Source organism: Meriones unguiculatus, chromosome 4, assembly GCF_030254825.1.
Source record: "Meriones unguiculatus strain TT.TT164.6M chromosome 4, Bangor_MerUng_6.1, whole genome shotgun sequence".
In the NCBI taxonomy this organism is placed as follows: domain Eukaryota; kingdom Metazoa; phylum Chordata; class Mammalia; order Rodentia; family Muridae; genus Meriones; species Meriones unguiculatus.
In genome coordinates, this window is record NC_083352.1 from 98,063,514 (window position 1) to 98,079,047 (window position 15,534).

At 51.0% G+C, this 15,534-nt stretch overlaps 1 protein-coding gene across 2 annotated transcripts in view; it reads left to right on the forward strand.

Annotated features, from left to right (window-relative positions):
* Grk3 (G protein-coupled receptor kinase 3) overlaps nucleotides 1–15,534 on the forward strand; it is a 91,382-nt gene that overhangs the window by 31,314 nt on the left and 44,534 nt on the right. For both annotated transcript variants that reach the window (XM_060382603.1, XM_021646322.2), the window contains exons 3-5: nucleotides 8,471–8,544; nucleotides 12,728–12,829; nucleotides 14,909–14,983. In XM_060382603.1, coding sequence (XP_060238586.1) covers nucleotides 8,471–8,544; nucleotides 12,728–12,829; nucleotides 14,909–14,983 — 251 coding nt within the window. The remainder of the gene's footprint in view (nucleotides 1–8,470; nucleotides 8,545–12,727; nucleotides 12,830–14,908; nucleotides 14,984–15,534) is intronic.

A 15,534-nucleotide genomic window follows, 5' to 3' on the forward strand; every position in this document is an offset into this window, starting at 1 on the left:
GATGATGGGAGGAGAATGGGATGATGGGAGGATGATGACAGGATGATGGGAGGATGGAAAGATGGTGGGAAGATGGAAGGATGGGAAGAGGATGGGATGATGGGAGGATGAGGGGAGATTGATGAGAGGATGGGATAATGGAAGAATGTGAAGAGTATGAACAGAAAGATCCTCACTGTAAAAGATAAAGTCAAGAGATGCTGACAGTGAAACAGCCTTCACTAAGCTGTTCTGCAGAAAGTGACATTGGCATAAAGAAAACGTTCAAGGGCCAGCATGCTGATTTGGCACAGGATGGTGATATTTTAAGAATTCCTGCCATTGACCAATCTCAAGGAATTTCTGTCCTCTCTTCCCTTATACTGGGACTTGGCTGCCACCCAAATTCCATATCCTATTGGTTTAGGATCTTGGGTTTGAGGCTGCCCCTCCTTTTTTTTCTGGGCTCAGTCACACAGCCCACTGCCTGTAACTCTCCAGCTTTCAGGGTTCTCAGATAAGGGGTGTGAGGGTTCCACCCCTGTTTGTCAGTCACCTTGATGGCTCTAAGCAGATCTCATATTGAAAAGAGACATCACAATCTATTTCTTACAGTGGGGAGATGGCAAGTGGGTGGGTGCATGGGTCCAGGTTCCACATAGGCAGGGCATCTTATAGGAGGGTCTTGGCTACCTCAGGACTGGGTATCTGGGATTTTTCCAAGCCTGAGGGACAGTACCGATCACTTCATTGAAGTGCCTGTAAGCCCTTCCTTTCTGATCATCCACTGGCACTTTTGACACTCACTGTGGAGAATGTAGGTTGCTTTTGTGTGTGTGTGTGTGGTGTTCCTTGGGATTGTGGTGAAGGAACTGAATTCCCAATGTGGAATTTCAGCTCAGCTCAGGGCTGAGAGCTCAGGAGGAGGTGTCTTGGCTCAAATACCTTTGGCTCTGGACTTGCAAGCTGAGTTTTCATATCTTATGAAACAATTGCCCACTTTATTAAAATGATTCCCCGCAGGCCTTTTGGCAGCTGGAAGCTTCCGGCTAACACAATGCTGTCCAGCTGATAAATATCGAATGTGGGTTTCTTGCAAATGGGTCCCTGGGCTGCTGGCAGGAGCAGCTCGTAACAGCACATCGAGACCCTGCGGTGTGGTGGGGCGTCCCTTCCACCCTCCACCTCCCTGCAGGGACCTGCCCTTCCCAAGCTGGAGTCGTGGGCTAATCTCAGTTCTCCGGCCCAGCTGGCATCTCCCTCCAGAACTCTCGATGGCCGCTCGCAGCCACACTGATTTCCCCCATGCTGCCGATTCCAGTCAGCCCTCCCCAGGGGACACAGAGGAAGAGAGGAGCGAGCCCCTTTCCTCACTTGAATCTGACCTAGTGATGGGCAAACGTAAGCAAATGGGGCTACTTACCCAATGAGGCGGGGTGGCTGCCTGAACACGGCCCTAGCTGTCAGTCCCAAAGGCTATGCCATGTGGACAAGGAAACACGAGAGGTCTCCCCACCACTCCAGAAAGGTGGAAAGAAGCTGAGGTAGACCACATGCATTGCCCACACTGGGCCAGGGCTCACACAACAGTCACCTCTGTCGTGGTGCCCTATGGGACAGGCTGCCATGCTGCTGTGAGGGGCACTCGCATAGCTCTTCACAGCTGCCATAAAGATCCCCAACCCTGGGTGGTGGTGCATGCCCGCAGACCCTGGCAGGACACTCAAGGCAGCAGGAGCTGGAAGCAACTGATCACATCACACCCTCAAGCAGGAAGCTGGCAGTGATGAATGCAGGCTGCTTCTCCACTCCTACAGTCCAGGACCCCAGCCAGGGAATGGTGCCGCCTAGAGCAAGTTTTCCACCTTAGTTAGTTCAGTCAAGACAACCTCTCACAGGTGGTCCTGGAGGCATGTGTCCTGGGTGACTCCATAATCCTGGGATGTTGTCTTGGGGAGGTTAAGAACCCAGTACAGTGGGTTAGAGGAAAGGGAAAGCTCCCTGAGCCTGTGAGGGGTCAGTCAGGGGTCACTGCTTCAGGTAAGGCTTGCTTGAAGTCCTGCAGGCAGAGCGAGTGCCAGCCAACTGAAGTTGGAGGGTAGATGGCTGAGGAATGTCTTGTGGAGAGTTGGCAGATGAGACAGGAGCATGTCGAGGTCTTAGTGTGTGGAGGCCAGGATGTTTGGTAAATACAGTCTGTAAATATGGCAGACGGAGCCTGTCTGTTGGATCCAGGCTGGCCTGGGCTGGCAGGATGGGGAGACTACCCTTTGTGGGCGAAGCAGGTGTGTACTTGGGGGGACATGTGTCTTTTCTCATGTTTATAGCAGCATCTCTGTAAGCTGGAAAGCACAAGGATGGCAAGGTCTAGGAGGCAGCGGAAGGACTGACAGGAAATGACACTGGGGAGTGGAGGGGCTGCATCCTCCCAGGGGGTCAGAAGAAAGCTGTGAGAGCCCTTAGCACTTCTGCCCCAGGCCAGGCTGTCCCTGAAATCCGGGCATCTGTCGGCTTTCTGTCTCTCTCTAGTCAGTGCATGACAGCTCTGAGGGCTCCTAGGTCATATATCTAGAATGACACACACATGAGATGTGGGGTTCTCTTTGATTGTCAGAAAACTTGTTTGAAATCTAGTGCCCCTGGGAAGGTGGGATTCAGAGTCAGCACGGAGCACAGAGTGGACACATCTTGCCTCTTGGCTGCTCCTGGCTACCTCTTGCTGAGTCTGGACATGCCGGGCCTATGCGGCCTGTGACACCCTCCTGCCTGACATCCACAGAGCCAGTGTTGGTGAATGTTTCTACACAGGTCTTGGGGTGCTATTTGTCTGATGGTTTATTTGAGCGTCTCCATTTCCTCATAAGTCATTCAGAATCCGTTTAGTTGTCAGCCTTTGCGCTACAACTAAAGAAGAATGCCATGGTTAGTTTTCTGACATCTTGATGCTGAGTCGTTTGGAAACGTCCACCGAGAAAGCGCTTCCATCAGAGTCGCCTGTAGGCAAGCCTGCAGGGCTTTTCTTTATAAACGATTGGTGTGGAGCACAGGGGCAAAGCCCATTTTTGATGGTCTGGTGGTCCTGTGTTCTATAAGAAAGCAGGCTGAGCAAGTCATGAGGAGCAAGCCAGTGAGCAGCACCCTCCATGGCCTCTGCTTCAGCTCCTGCCTCCAGGTTCCTGCCCTGCTTGAGCTCCTGCCCTGACCTCCTTCAACAATGGCACTGTGAGCTGTGGTCAGCCATTTCCTCCGCGAGTTGCTTTCAGTCATGGTGTTTCTCACAGCAACAGAAACCCTAAGACAAGGAGCCTGGGGCTGAGACTAGTGAAGAAAGGATTGTAACCTAGGAGCCCGGCCTGCCCTGTGGCTGGAGACTTTCACTGCCGATTCGGTGTGTGACAAGATCACTGTATGAAGCCGGAGGGAATCCAGCTCCTGGCAGGGTTGGGTCACCTTCCCTGCCACAGTGTTTTAGCATTCTCTCCTGTTTTCGTTCCCTTCGGTTCATTTTCCAGTTAAGGGCGTCCCGTGGATTTTCCGTACGCCTCATGCACAGCCGTTTGCCCTCTTGTTCGCAAGACTCATGCCATTTTGTAAACAAACTACCCTAAGAGTGTGTTGGGTTCTCCGGGAATAGCCAGGGCCTGGATTTCAACTGGCGTTAAGCATGGCCACCCTGAGACCAGCAGATCCCTGGATTCCAAAATGGCGGTGCACCCGCTCTGCCTTCTTTCTAGGAAGGGTTAAGCCTGCATGCAAGAGCTCCGGCCACCATGCCCAGTTATGTGCTGATTTAACAAGTTTAACAAGGGGGCCAGCGAGAGGGCTCAGTGGGTAAAGGTGCTTGCCGCCAAACCTGACAGTCTGAGTCATATCCTCAGTGCTCACTGGAAGGAGAGAACTGACTCCTGCAGGTTGACCTCCGACCCCCACAGGCTTGTTGTGGACACTCAGGCATGAACGCAGGCAGGCACCCACACATGCACGCACACACAGACGTAAATGAACAGGTAAGTGCACGGGACTGGGATTTTGAAAACTTTGAAGATGTGGAAGCGCTTCGGGGAGGCGATGGCGGCCAGCTGTGTGCTCATTTTGATTATCTTTATTGGTTCCTGCTAGAACTGGGAGGAACTGAGAGGCACGGCTGAGCTCCGGCAGCCTGGGTTATTCAGACTCAGCCCGGAGCAGCAGGGCATGCCGGGAGGTGTCTGTTTTGGTAACCCTGGGCATTTTTTATGTGTGAGTTTCCTTCTCTACTTACTGTTCAAGGCTCCCTGCATCATCCCATACCAGGGACAGTGAGAGTCTGACCCCTCATTCTGAGGGCTGACCATGCTGGACGTAGCTCCAGGCTCCAGCATCGTGTGTTTGGGGTGAAGGCGTTAAGCTCTTTTAGTCAAGCATAGTATTTTTTTTTTTTTTAATTGAAGTGTGCTTACAGTGGAGTTGTCAGAGTTCTTTGGGGAGTCCACATGCAAGGCCTTTTCCAGACACGTGGCTTTCGGGCATTTTTCTCCAAATCCATGGCTTCTTTTGCACCTTTCAAGCCCAAGCTGTACTGTGCACCCAAGTGTGCTCTGCCGTGTTTTTCTTGTACAGATGGGTAGGCTGTCAGTGGCCTTGGCTAACCTCAGAGCTGCAGGGCCCTTCTTCTTTGTTCTTTCTATCATCTGAAGAATTGCGTTCTTCCCGGGGTCTGTGCGGCTGTGACTCTCGTGGGGGGTCCCTGTAGTCCAGGCTGAGCAGTTGGCACAGTGTCTGAGGTCCCGTCAGGAGTCCCTCGGGAGCCCTCTCTCTGCGTTGAGTTGTGGCTTGTTTTAAAAGCTCCTGGCTTCGTCCTTCCACGTGCTGCCCTCTGCACGCCGCGTGGAGGGCTGGAGTTGAATATGTCCCCAGGTCGCCCCAGCCTCTACCTTGGTTGCCTGCGTTCTTTCACATACATGTTAGAGTGTGTTGACTGACTTCTTACAAATCTCCCGCTGGGCCTTGCACCGGGATCACGCCGAGCCAAAGGCTGACTTGATTCTTGCCGTCCACGGGTGTGGTGTTTCTCGTCACATACTTGTATTTTCTTGATTTCATTCAGCCTAGAGATCGTACACGTGTGTGGTTAAACTTGTCCCTGATGCCGCGCCGTATGTTGTTGAGGTGAACTGTGCCACTGCGTGCCTTTCCCCGCGGTGCTGTGCGCCGAAGCAAACTGACTGAGCTAGTTTCTCTCATCCCATCACAGTGGAGCGTATTATTTATTGCTTAGTAGCTCAGTTTCTAGACAGACTCAGCTAGTTCGAGACGGTGTTTTAGGCTGTACATTCTCCACGTTGAAGCTGAAGCTTTTCTAACCTTTGACACTTTGTAGGAAAACGCAGTACAGATGATGATTTTATTGCCGGGGCTCTTTGTTCTACACGGCGTGATTGCGGTGAGTGGTCACTGTCTGCCCTTTGGATAATTCTATTTTTGTTCTTGGGTCACCTAGTTCCTGGCGTTCGCCTGTCTGGGTGCTCCACGCTTGCCGTGTATTCCCACAGCCGGCTTGCTTTTGTCCCATTGTCCTCTGGTCTGCACATCGTGGTTCCTACCTAGGTCCGCTGATATCTGGGCACTCATCCCAAAACGTTCAATTAAGTCTGCTGTACTTAGAAAACAATGGACTCTTACAGCTGAAAAGCCTCTGGAAATTGATCTAAGACCCTTTCCTTTTTAAAGTTACATTGTGTGTGTGTGTGTGTGTGTGTGTGTGTGTGTGTGAAGGTCAGGGGACAACTTGTGCGAGTCACTTCTCTCCTTCTACCACATGGCTCCTGGGGATGTCAGCTGGGTGGAAAGCTCCTTTACCCTCTGAGCCAGAAAGTCTTTTTGTTTTGTTTTGTTTTACTTTTAAACCTGAAATATGTACAAATGCCAGGGGAACGTGATGTTGGTTTGGTGAGCTTGCTCCCCCAAGTGAGGCAGGCTCAGCACACAGGCAGTGTTTCAGGGTAATTCGTGTGATCTGGCACAAAGACATTTGTCTGAGGCGCCTGAGGAGACAGCAGGGCAGGGCTTGAGGGCGCAGGCTCGCCCCATGGTTCCTGAAGACGCTGGGGAGAAATGTGGAATCAGCCACCTGAAGGCGTGTCAGGGAACTCTCTGCGCGTGAGATCTTGGCTGCCTGTGGTGGCTCTTGCCCTCTCGGTGTTGGGCTAATTGCATTGGATCTTAGGAATGCTCTCCAGGTAAATCATATTAGCATTTCCATCCTTTTATGTTTGCTCAAGGATATAATGTACTCGAAGTTTGTTTTTGTTTTTTTTTTCTTTAGTGCCAAACTCGGCAATTTTGAGTGGTTGGGAAATTGCGCATTATGAAAGAGGTGCATATTGGGAAGCCTCACTGAGAGCATTTGTGTCTGTTATTGGCCACAGTCAACTTTTAATTGTCAGAGGCAAGCGTTTGGTCATTTCTCCAGCATAACAGAATGTCTCCTCCTGGGAATTACATATCCTTAAATTATGTTTTCATTTTACCTACCTCTCCTATTTTGTTGTCTTTTTTTAAAATTGAAGACATAGTCTCACACTGTAGCCCAGACTAGCCTGGAATCTACTGTAAAGCCCAGGCAGGTCTAGCATTTCAGCATTGGCACTTCCATTTTGGAGGTACACAGGAGGGCTGGTCTGTGAATTACCCATGACACATTAACACACACACACACACACACACACACACACACACACACACACACTCCATGTCATAGAAGGAAGGGGCACCTCGGTACAGTCTTTCTCTGCCACTCTGTGTGGCTCACACTCAATCCTCTGCTTCAGGTGGGTGTCGGCTGCCACACCTGCCTTTGGTTCCTCTCTCCTCACATCCAGGCACCCTGTACAGCTGAAAATGCAAGGACTGTTTTTCCACCAGGGTGCAAAGACCTGGGGAAATGGTAACTACCTTCCCCTCTATGCTGAAAATCACATCCCACGTAAGGGGTGATGCTCGGAGTTACCGGTGCTCGCTCACTAAGGGGAAGTTGGTCCATCTGGTAAGAGGATAAGACAGGGAGGAGAGCAGAGATATTTGCTTGGTGTCCGCGCAGACTCGTACCTAAAATATGGACGGTGTCTTTATTACAGCTAGTTGGTCCTGAGCCTGGCCACTTGCTCTTCTGTGTGCCTGTACCCAGAGGGTTCAGCCTTCATGCCCAGACAGTTTACCCACTCTTTTATTGGGGTGTTTCTATTTTTAAAATTAACTTAAAAGAGTTTCATCTGGCAGCCAGCTCAGGGGCTTGGCGTTTAAGAGTGCTCACAGCTCTTTTAGAGGCTAGGGGCATCCGGATCCATGTCCAACTCCAGCTCCAGGGGGTCTAATACTCTCTTATGGCTTGGAAGGCGGTTGCCTCTCTTTACTGGCCAAGCGTCTTCATGTCCCCAATTTGCTGGAATTTTCTGGTTCCTCCGTCTCTACCCTCAGTGTGATTGGCTGGGTCAGGCTTGACTGTGAGGCTTCTGCCGGAAGCTTGCGAAGGACGGGAGACTTCAGAGCTGTGAAATTAGAGCGGCAGGCGTCTCCCTGGAGGCCTCTTGGGAAAGCCTATGGGAAGGGATTCTCTCTCCTGGGCTGGAGGTGCTCAGTGCAGTTGAGTGAGATAAGGCTTAGGGAGGAAGCTTGAGGGTCTCAGCTTGGCCGCCCAGCACCCACCTGAAAAAAACACGTGTTGTTTGCCCTCACCTCTGCCTTTGGGCTGCAGAGACAGGCAGATTCCCGAGTTCACCGGGAGACACCAGCAAGGACACCTGGCCCGCACGCGTGCGCACACCCTTCTGCGTGCTGACCTTTGAGCAGTCACGCACAGACAGGGACACACACTCCCATGTGGACTCTACCATGGTACGTGTCTCACCCAGGACAGACCTCAGAGCGAAGGTGGCCCTCAGAACATCAGAGGGAATAGAGAGTCTTGGAACTGAATGTGTTTGCGTGGGGGTGGGGGGTGGGGAGTTGGGCATGAGTTTGACTTGCTTCAGTTGGTCCTGGTGTCCTGAGCAAAGGATTCCCTGAGAGTGGGCAGCTTGTTTGCTGTGATGTGAGGTAGTGAGCGAGGCTGGAGGGAAGGGGTTAGAAGGGCCTTGTAAACTCCACCAGCTTCAGGCGTCCAGTCCTGTTTCCACAGGTATCCTGTGGTGGTCACAGGAACCCTCCGTGTTCCGTTGTCTCTGCCCTCTTTGACCGCTGCATGCTATAGTGACCTGGGTCCTCATGGGTGGTGACAGATGTTCGTTTATGCAATGGGAGGGGCCACAAGCAGAGAAGAAATGCCAAGACAGATGTGGGTGCGTTATATCATCTGGGGTCCATCCCATCAAGGGGTCCTTGTCCTCTTCCTCGACATTTTTCTTCTAAAGTAGGGGCAGAAGATGCTGAGCTACAAACACGTTATTTCAAAGAAGCCCTGTGGGACACAACTGCCTCCTTTCCTAGCCTGAAGTTTTTCCTTCTTTCCCTTTAGGCTTCTTGCTTTTTAAGGACTTCTGTCTGAATGAAATCGACGAAGCAGTGCCACAGGTGAAGTTTTATGAAGAGGTAAGAGTCAGCTGTCTTGTGCAACTCCTTTCCAGAGTGTGTTCCGCTGAGCACTGGAGAAACCTTAAATACCTTACGTAATTCGGAAGTTGATTAGCAGTGATGGCCACGCCCATGAGCCAGGGCTAATGTTCACCTCAAGCTCTAGATCAGTGGGTAGCAATCCCTTTGGGGTCAAACAACCCTTTCACAGGGGTCCCACATCAGCTATCCTGCATGCCAGATATTTGCATTATGGCGCATAATAGTATCAAAATTAGTTACTGAAGTAGCAGCAGAATAATTTTTTAATGGTGGGGATGGAGGGTGTCACCACAATGTGAAGAATTGTCCTAAAGGGTCCCAGCATTAGGAAGGTTGAGAAGCACTGCCCTAGAGGCTTTGGAGTGCAATTGAGGAAGAGTGCAGCTCTTCCGAAGGCTCCAGAGTCATTTGGAGGTCACGGGTGGCACCTGGCTCTTGGCCATCTGTAGATGTTGGTTTTGTCCGTGAGAGCTGAGTCTGGGGGCTGCTGGGTTTGAAAAAGAAGCTAACATGGGGTTTCCAGGCTATCCTGGAGGAGCAGAGTGGAGACTCTGTGGGTCCGGGGCTCCCACAATACACCTGCTTTCTCTAAGACACTGGGTGATGTTGGAGGTTGGAGGGGGCTGGGGGGGGGTTAGTGTAGAAGTTTCTGGAAGGTCCACCGCAATCTAACTAAGCCTTAGGGGAGTTAAGGAATGCAGACCTCCTGGGAGCCAAAGGTGTAAGCCAGGGAGACCCTAGTGGGAGCGACCTGTCCACGGCAAACGCACAACTGTTCAGGGTGGCTCAGAACCGGGTGCATTGTGGGTTGGTGGCAACTCTCCGTGGGTGAGTTCAAGGTCATCTCAGCAAGATGGCATTTCAAGAACACAGATGACAAGAAGACTGGTCCTTTGGAGGTGATGTTGGGAGCTCACTGGAGGCCACACAGCTACCATGGTGGACGGAGCTTGGCACAGGAGGAACTGAAATTGAATAGGGCAGCATGGAAGTGAGGGGAGAGGGAGGACGGGAGAGTTAAACCACAGACACAGCTACAGATTCTAGTGTGGGGAAGTTTACAGCAGGGCTGATCTGTGAGCCTCTGCCAGGTGTTGAATGCTCTTCATCCCGACTCTCTGTCACCTGGCGTGAGATGATGTTAGAATCTCCCACTCAGACCATGGAATCCCTTTGTGATTTCTGTTGGCGCTCTTCTCCCTGGACTTTGAAGCTCTGTGGTCAGGCTCACACATATCATTGGTCTGTCGATGTGTGAAGTGCCCTGTCTGTCATCTGAACCCTTCTTTGTCCCAAACTGGCTTCTTTCTGCCTGTGCTGTGGCCACGGTCACGCCTCCCTATGGTTCTGTGATCGTCTCTTTCAGGCTTGCGTACTTACAGTGTTTGTTTGCAGGGAAAGAGTCGCTATTCACCTCCATTCTGGAAACATCTGCTTTCCAATGAGTGGTTGTAGATTCATGTTCATTTTTTGCAGAGTTTTCTGATATTGCCCAGCCTGTATATTTGCATCTTTAACCAAACCTGAAGCAATTAGGATGGTTATTGTTTTAGAGTATATGCTAGCCTCTCTTCCTGGATTCTGGCCATTTTTCATGATAGACGGATCATCTTGTTGGCCCCAACGTTGTGCTCAGTTTTTTTTTTTCCTTTTCAGTATTTTCCCTTTCTCTTTTAGAAATTGGATATGTCTTTGGTCTGTCTCCAAACCCACAGCCCCTTTTTCTCCGCTTCTGCAGCCTGCTCTCCCATCCATTCCCAGAACAGTTTATTTCAGATCCTATATTTTCACTTTTGACATTTCCAGTTTTTTTTCCCTGAGGTTCTGTTTTCATTTCTTTTGCTGTGACAAGAAACTGAGGGGAGGAAGGGATTATTCTGCTTAAAATCCCGGATTGCAGTCTGTCAGTGAAGTCAGGGCAGGAGTTTGAGGAAGGCTGTGACACAGTCAAGAGCAGAAAGAACCTGGTGACTCTGTCCCTGGCTGGCTTGCTCTAGGCTAGCTTTCTCCTCTGGAGCTGTCCAGGACCCTCCTTCTTCACCTAGGGAACGGTGCTGCCTACAGTGGGTGGAGCCTTTTCACATCACATCCATTAACAATCAAGGCAATGTTCCCCAGACTTGCCCACAGGCCACGGCTGTAGAGAATTCCTCAGCGTCCCTATCTTCCCCTTCCGGGGTGACTCTAGGCCCTGGCACGTTGACAGGAATATTAAGCACCGTGGTCGTTTTCTTCTGCCGCCACCTGTCAGCTTCCTTCATCACACAGGTGTGCTCTGTTACGATGACTCGTAATTGCTGATGTTCAGTCCTTGCCTCCTAATTCCAACCCTGCCCTGTTTGGACTGGATCTCACCTGTGGCCTGCATTTCCCTGTGCGGGCCCATCTTCTCAGGTGAACAGCAAAAGCACATACGTACACCAGTGGGATTGACAATCGAAGATGCCGTAACCCCACCCCCCAACCCCGCAGAGGGTGTGGGGTGTTTGGCGTCAGCAGAAGCCGAAGCGGGCTCTCCCATGCCCCTGTGATGAGCCATCTCTGGGCCTTGTCCAGCACCTCTGCACTCTGGGCCACTGAGGTTGTTGGCCATGCCCAGATGCCCATATGTCATCAGGTGCCCAGCACATTTGAGAGAATATCTATGTGGGATTTTGTCCCTTCTCCATTATTCATGCCTGTTAGGTTACTCTCCATTGCCTCTGTAATCATGCTTTCATGATTGACAGCCACGGTCTTGGGAGGACCATTCTGCCCTAAGCCTGTTGTCTGGGTTTGGGATGAAGTTATAATGAAGCACAAGTGTGAAGGACTAATGGGCTAGACACGAAGGTGCATCATGTAGGCAAAGGGTGGAGTCACCGCTGACCCTCATTTGAGCTTGGCTTTGTGACAAAGCAAACAAGGATGGGACGTGGTGGCTGTGATCCGTTGCAAATAGACAGGGCTCCTTTCGAGGAACTCAAGTGGACAGGCTTTGTAGATACTCAGAGGGAAAGGTCAAAGGTGCAGTGGTTGCTGCTGGTGTCTCGGGGCTTGATAGTTTTCCAGAAGGCCTGTACGGCTAGGGGCCAAAAAGCCTTACAGAGAGTCCAGGGCTCTGAAGACAGTGGGAGACTGAGAGGAGTTGGGGCAAAGCCCTGGAGGTGAAAACTTAGTTCCCAGAAAGGTGCGGCTGGGGCAGAGACATGTTCGGTCATGTGTGGCCAAGCAGAGAGCGACTGCACGCTGGGGGCACACTGTCACCTCCGTTCCTCAGCATGGAGACGGGTCACCTCAAATGTGGACGCACTCACCTGAGTGTGCGCTCAGGAAGTCCTTCGGCCAGCTGATGCACGGCTGACTGTCTGCTCTTTCATTGGCAAGCCTTCTGAGAGAAAGTGAGGTGTGGGTTTCAGCGCCAGGTCCTGCGCTCCGTCTGTACTGTCTATGTTCACATGTGGTTAATCACATGTGGGTCCCGGAGCACGGACACAGTGTTGTGCCTCATTTGTTTCACGAAGCCAGGACTGTCTGTGTGTGGCTGCAGGAGAGAAATCATGGAAACTTCCAGGGGATGAGCATCTGACTCACCAGATGCCATTCTGCCCTGTGGGTCCCTGCGCTCGCATCCCTTTACGGCTGCGTTCGGGAGATTAGTTCCGGGATAGTGCGCTATAGCTGGAGGTTGCTGCATGCCAAGGGACCAACTCTGGCCTCTGGTTGGGCTGCATCTGTTCTAGCATCCAGGCCTTCTGGGCGTTAACCCCTGACTATTCCAAGACCAAAATACAATCAGAGGAATCAGCCAAGGCCCACTCCTTTCCTTTCTGATGGCTTGGATGCACAGTGCCTGACTTTGGTGGCCTTGCCATGGTGTCTGGGCAGCTGCTTTGTGGTTGGTTTTCAGCCGGGAAAAACCCATCCCTAGCTCAGAAGTCCATGCATTAAAATGCTCAGGGTCCTCATGAAGGGAAAGCCATTTGTCTTTCTAGCCAGGTCTGACTTGCTGCCACCTCATTATCCCCTCACGCAAAGCAGTCAGTTTTAGGGGAATTGCCTCCTCAGTAATTTGTTTTATCTCGTGGGGGAAGGGTTCGTGCCTGGGTCAGCTGTGGTCCTAAATAAAGCTGGTTTCTAGGAAGCCCTGAGCTAATGTTGACAACCTCTGGAAATCTAGATAAAAGAATACGAGAAACTGGACAACGAAGAGGACCGGCTGCGCCGGAGCCGGCAGATGTACGATGCCTACATCATGAGGGAGCTCCTGTCCTGCACGCACGTGAGTGCCCCACCCTGATCCCCAGGCAGTACCATATGGGGGTCATGCTGCCCGTAATGATGATGGTGGTGGTGATGATGCTGGTGATGGTGGTGGTGGTGGTGGTGGTGCAGGTGATGATGGTGGGTGGTGATGAGGATGGTGATGATGATGGTGGTGGTGGTGGTGATGGTGATGAGGATGGTGATGATGGTGATGATGGTGGTGGTGATGAGGATGGTGATGATGGTGATGATGATGGTGGTGGTGATGAGGATGGTAATGATGATGGTAGTGGTGATGAAGATGGTGATGAGGATGATAATGATGATGAGATAATGATTAGTGTCTCTGTATCATTTAGGAGTCTAGACTTGAACCCAGGGCCTTATGCTTACTAGGCAAATACCACCAAGCCTTGTCCCTAGCCCTGCCTTATTGGCTTTAATGTAGCTATACTTTAACAATTAGGTGAATCAGAATTTGATTAATGTAAATCTTCAATGATGTCTTGGAGTTAATCAGGATTATAATTATTATGCTAATTTTATTCATTAATGGTTAAGTTAATTTTATTCATGAATAGTTAAGTAATGGTAGAAATTATTGTCTTCCTCAGAAGTCAGATAAACAATCTAATTGGGATAAACTAGGTTCTCAGGAAGTGACCTAGAAGTAAGTGGATGAATTAGCAAAGCAGAAATTGCCACGCAGACGCCTCTGTACCAATGCAGGCCCTTTTTCCAAGGGCACACAGTCTTCTGCCTGCTCTGTCTGGGCCTGTGGCCACTAGCCACGTGTAACTACTTGAGCTTATTTAAAGCAATCAAAGTTAGGTGAAGTCACTTGTGGGCTCTCCATGAGCTGTGTGTCAAGTGTGGCCAGAGGCTCCCGTGTGTGACAACCCAAAGGCACAGCATTACACCATGCCAGGAAGGCTGACTGGATGCCCCCCGCCCCATGTGCCTTAGAGCTTAGGGTGTGGTTACAGTCCTCAGTGATGTCTGAGTGGCTGTGGCACCATCTGGCCTCCCTCAAAGCTCCTGTGGCTTCACTGTGCTGTAGAGGGAATTGCAGCCAGGCAGATGCTCCCAGCTCTGTGCCTTGGCTGGGCATGCCTGAGCCCAGCCTGTGCCTGGAGGACACATGGCCCCCACGGAGCCTGTGTGAACTTTGCTTTCCTCAGTTCAGCCCCTAGGGGGACTTTGGCAGGGTGGTGGGTTTTATTCAAAGGACTTGTGATTATCCTCCGGATTAGGGGAGATTTGTGTTCAAGAGTTAGAGGTGATGCCCTGAGAACCCTGGGCATCCCATAATGCTTCACTGTTTCCATCCTGAACAGTAGAAAGGCGTAACCCAAGACTGGTAAAGCTGGCCTCTCCGTTCTGTGTGTGTTTGCTGCTGTTTACACTAACCGGCTTCTCCCCTGGGGACCTTTCCAGCCTGGGTTGTCAGTAAAGGTGGCCATGGTAATGAGGACAGTGTCTCGGATGGGAAGGATGTGTTCATGTTTTCTGTGAACTGTAAGAGATGTAGGAATCTTATTAACCAGTGGGAACTACTTTGAATGAAGGAGACTACGCTGAAAGGTTTCTGGAAGATACAGTTTGCAACCCACATCAATGGAAGTTCCTTCCGGTTTGCCCCAGCTGCCCTCTGCTGGGGCTGCAGTGAGACCTCCAGAGATGTCTGCCTCTGTGTCCTGGCTTGCAATCCTTGTGCTGAATTCCTAGGTCCATGCTCCTGCATCCATTTTCTCTGACATAGCAGATAACTTACATCTGTAGAAGGGTCATTGAGGAAAGAAGGGGTTAGGTGTGTCATCAAGCAGTGACTGTAGGGTTCCTCAGACTTTGCTGCCATGGTAATCTTGACCTGCTGAGGGTTCTATTCTGGGCACCCAAGACAGGAGCCTATATACCCAGAGGACAGTATGTGCTTGGATTGTCTCCAGAGAGACCACAGGTTCCTCTTTCGGGATCAGTGTGTCAAACCAAACCGTCTGTTGTAATGTGTGAATTGTGGATATGTCACCTCCTTATTTAAAAAAAAAAAAAAAAATTGCTGTCTTCTTTCTTCCTTTTTCTTTTCTTTTTTAAGCAATTCTCCAAGCAAGCTGTGGAACATGTCCAGCGCCATCTCTCCAAGAAACAGGTGACAGCTACTCTTTTTCAGGTAAGCTGAGATGGCTTCCAAACAAGACGCCCTGACCCGCCACCCTATCAGACTCTGGTAACATTTTCCCAGCTCGTCAGACACACGGATGTGTATAGCTGTCTGCTCAGAGCACACTGGTCCCCTGGCTGGGACCTGATGCAGAGCCGACAGGCCTCACGGACATTCCTGGAAAGGGGCCGCTGTAGCGTTCTTTAACAGCATGCACGCTCTGAAAATCCGTTGAGCTAAGACAGAGGCGAGCCTTCCTCTGTTTGGCAGTCGGCATCTGATAAGGGGGCGGTGATGTGGCTCTTGGTGCTTATCCTCTGGATTGAGTGAGATTTACGTCCCAGAGTTAGGGGCAATGCTCTGAGGGCCCTGAGGGTTGCATGCCATTTGGTTGCCTCTATAACCGAACACGACAAAGGTTTAAACCGAGACTAGGAAAACCAGCCTCTCCGCCGACAGGCCTGTGTACATTTGCTGCTGTTTAGGCCGACAGCTTCTCCTCAGAGCTTTTTCCAGTGTAGGTTTCTCCGTATAGGTGGCCATGGTGGTAGGGACAGAGT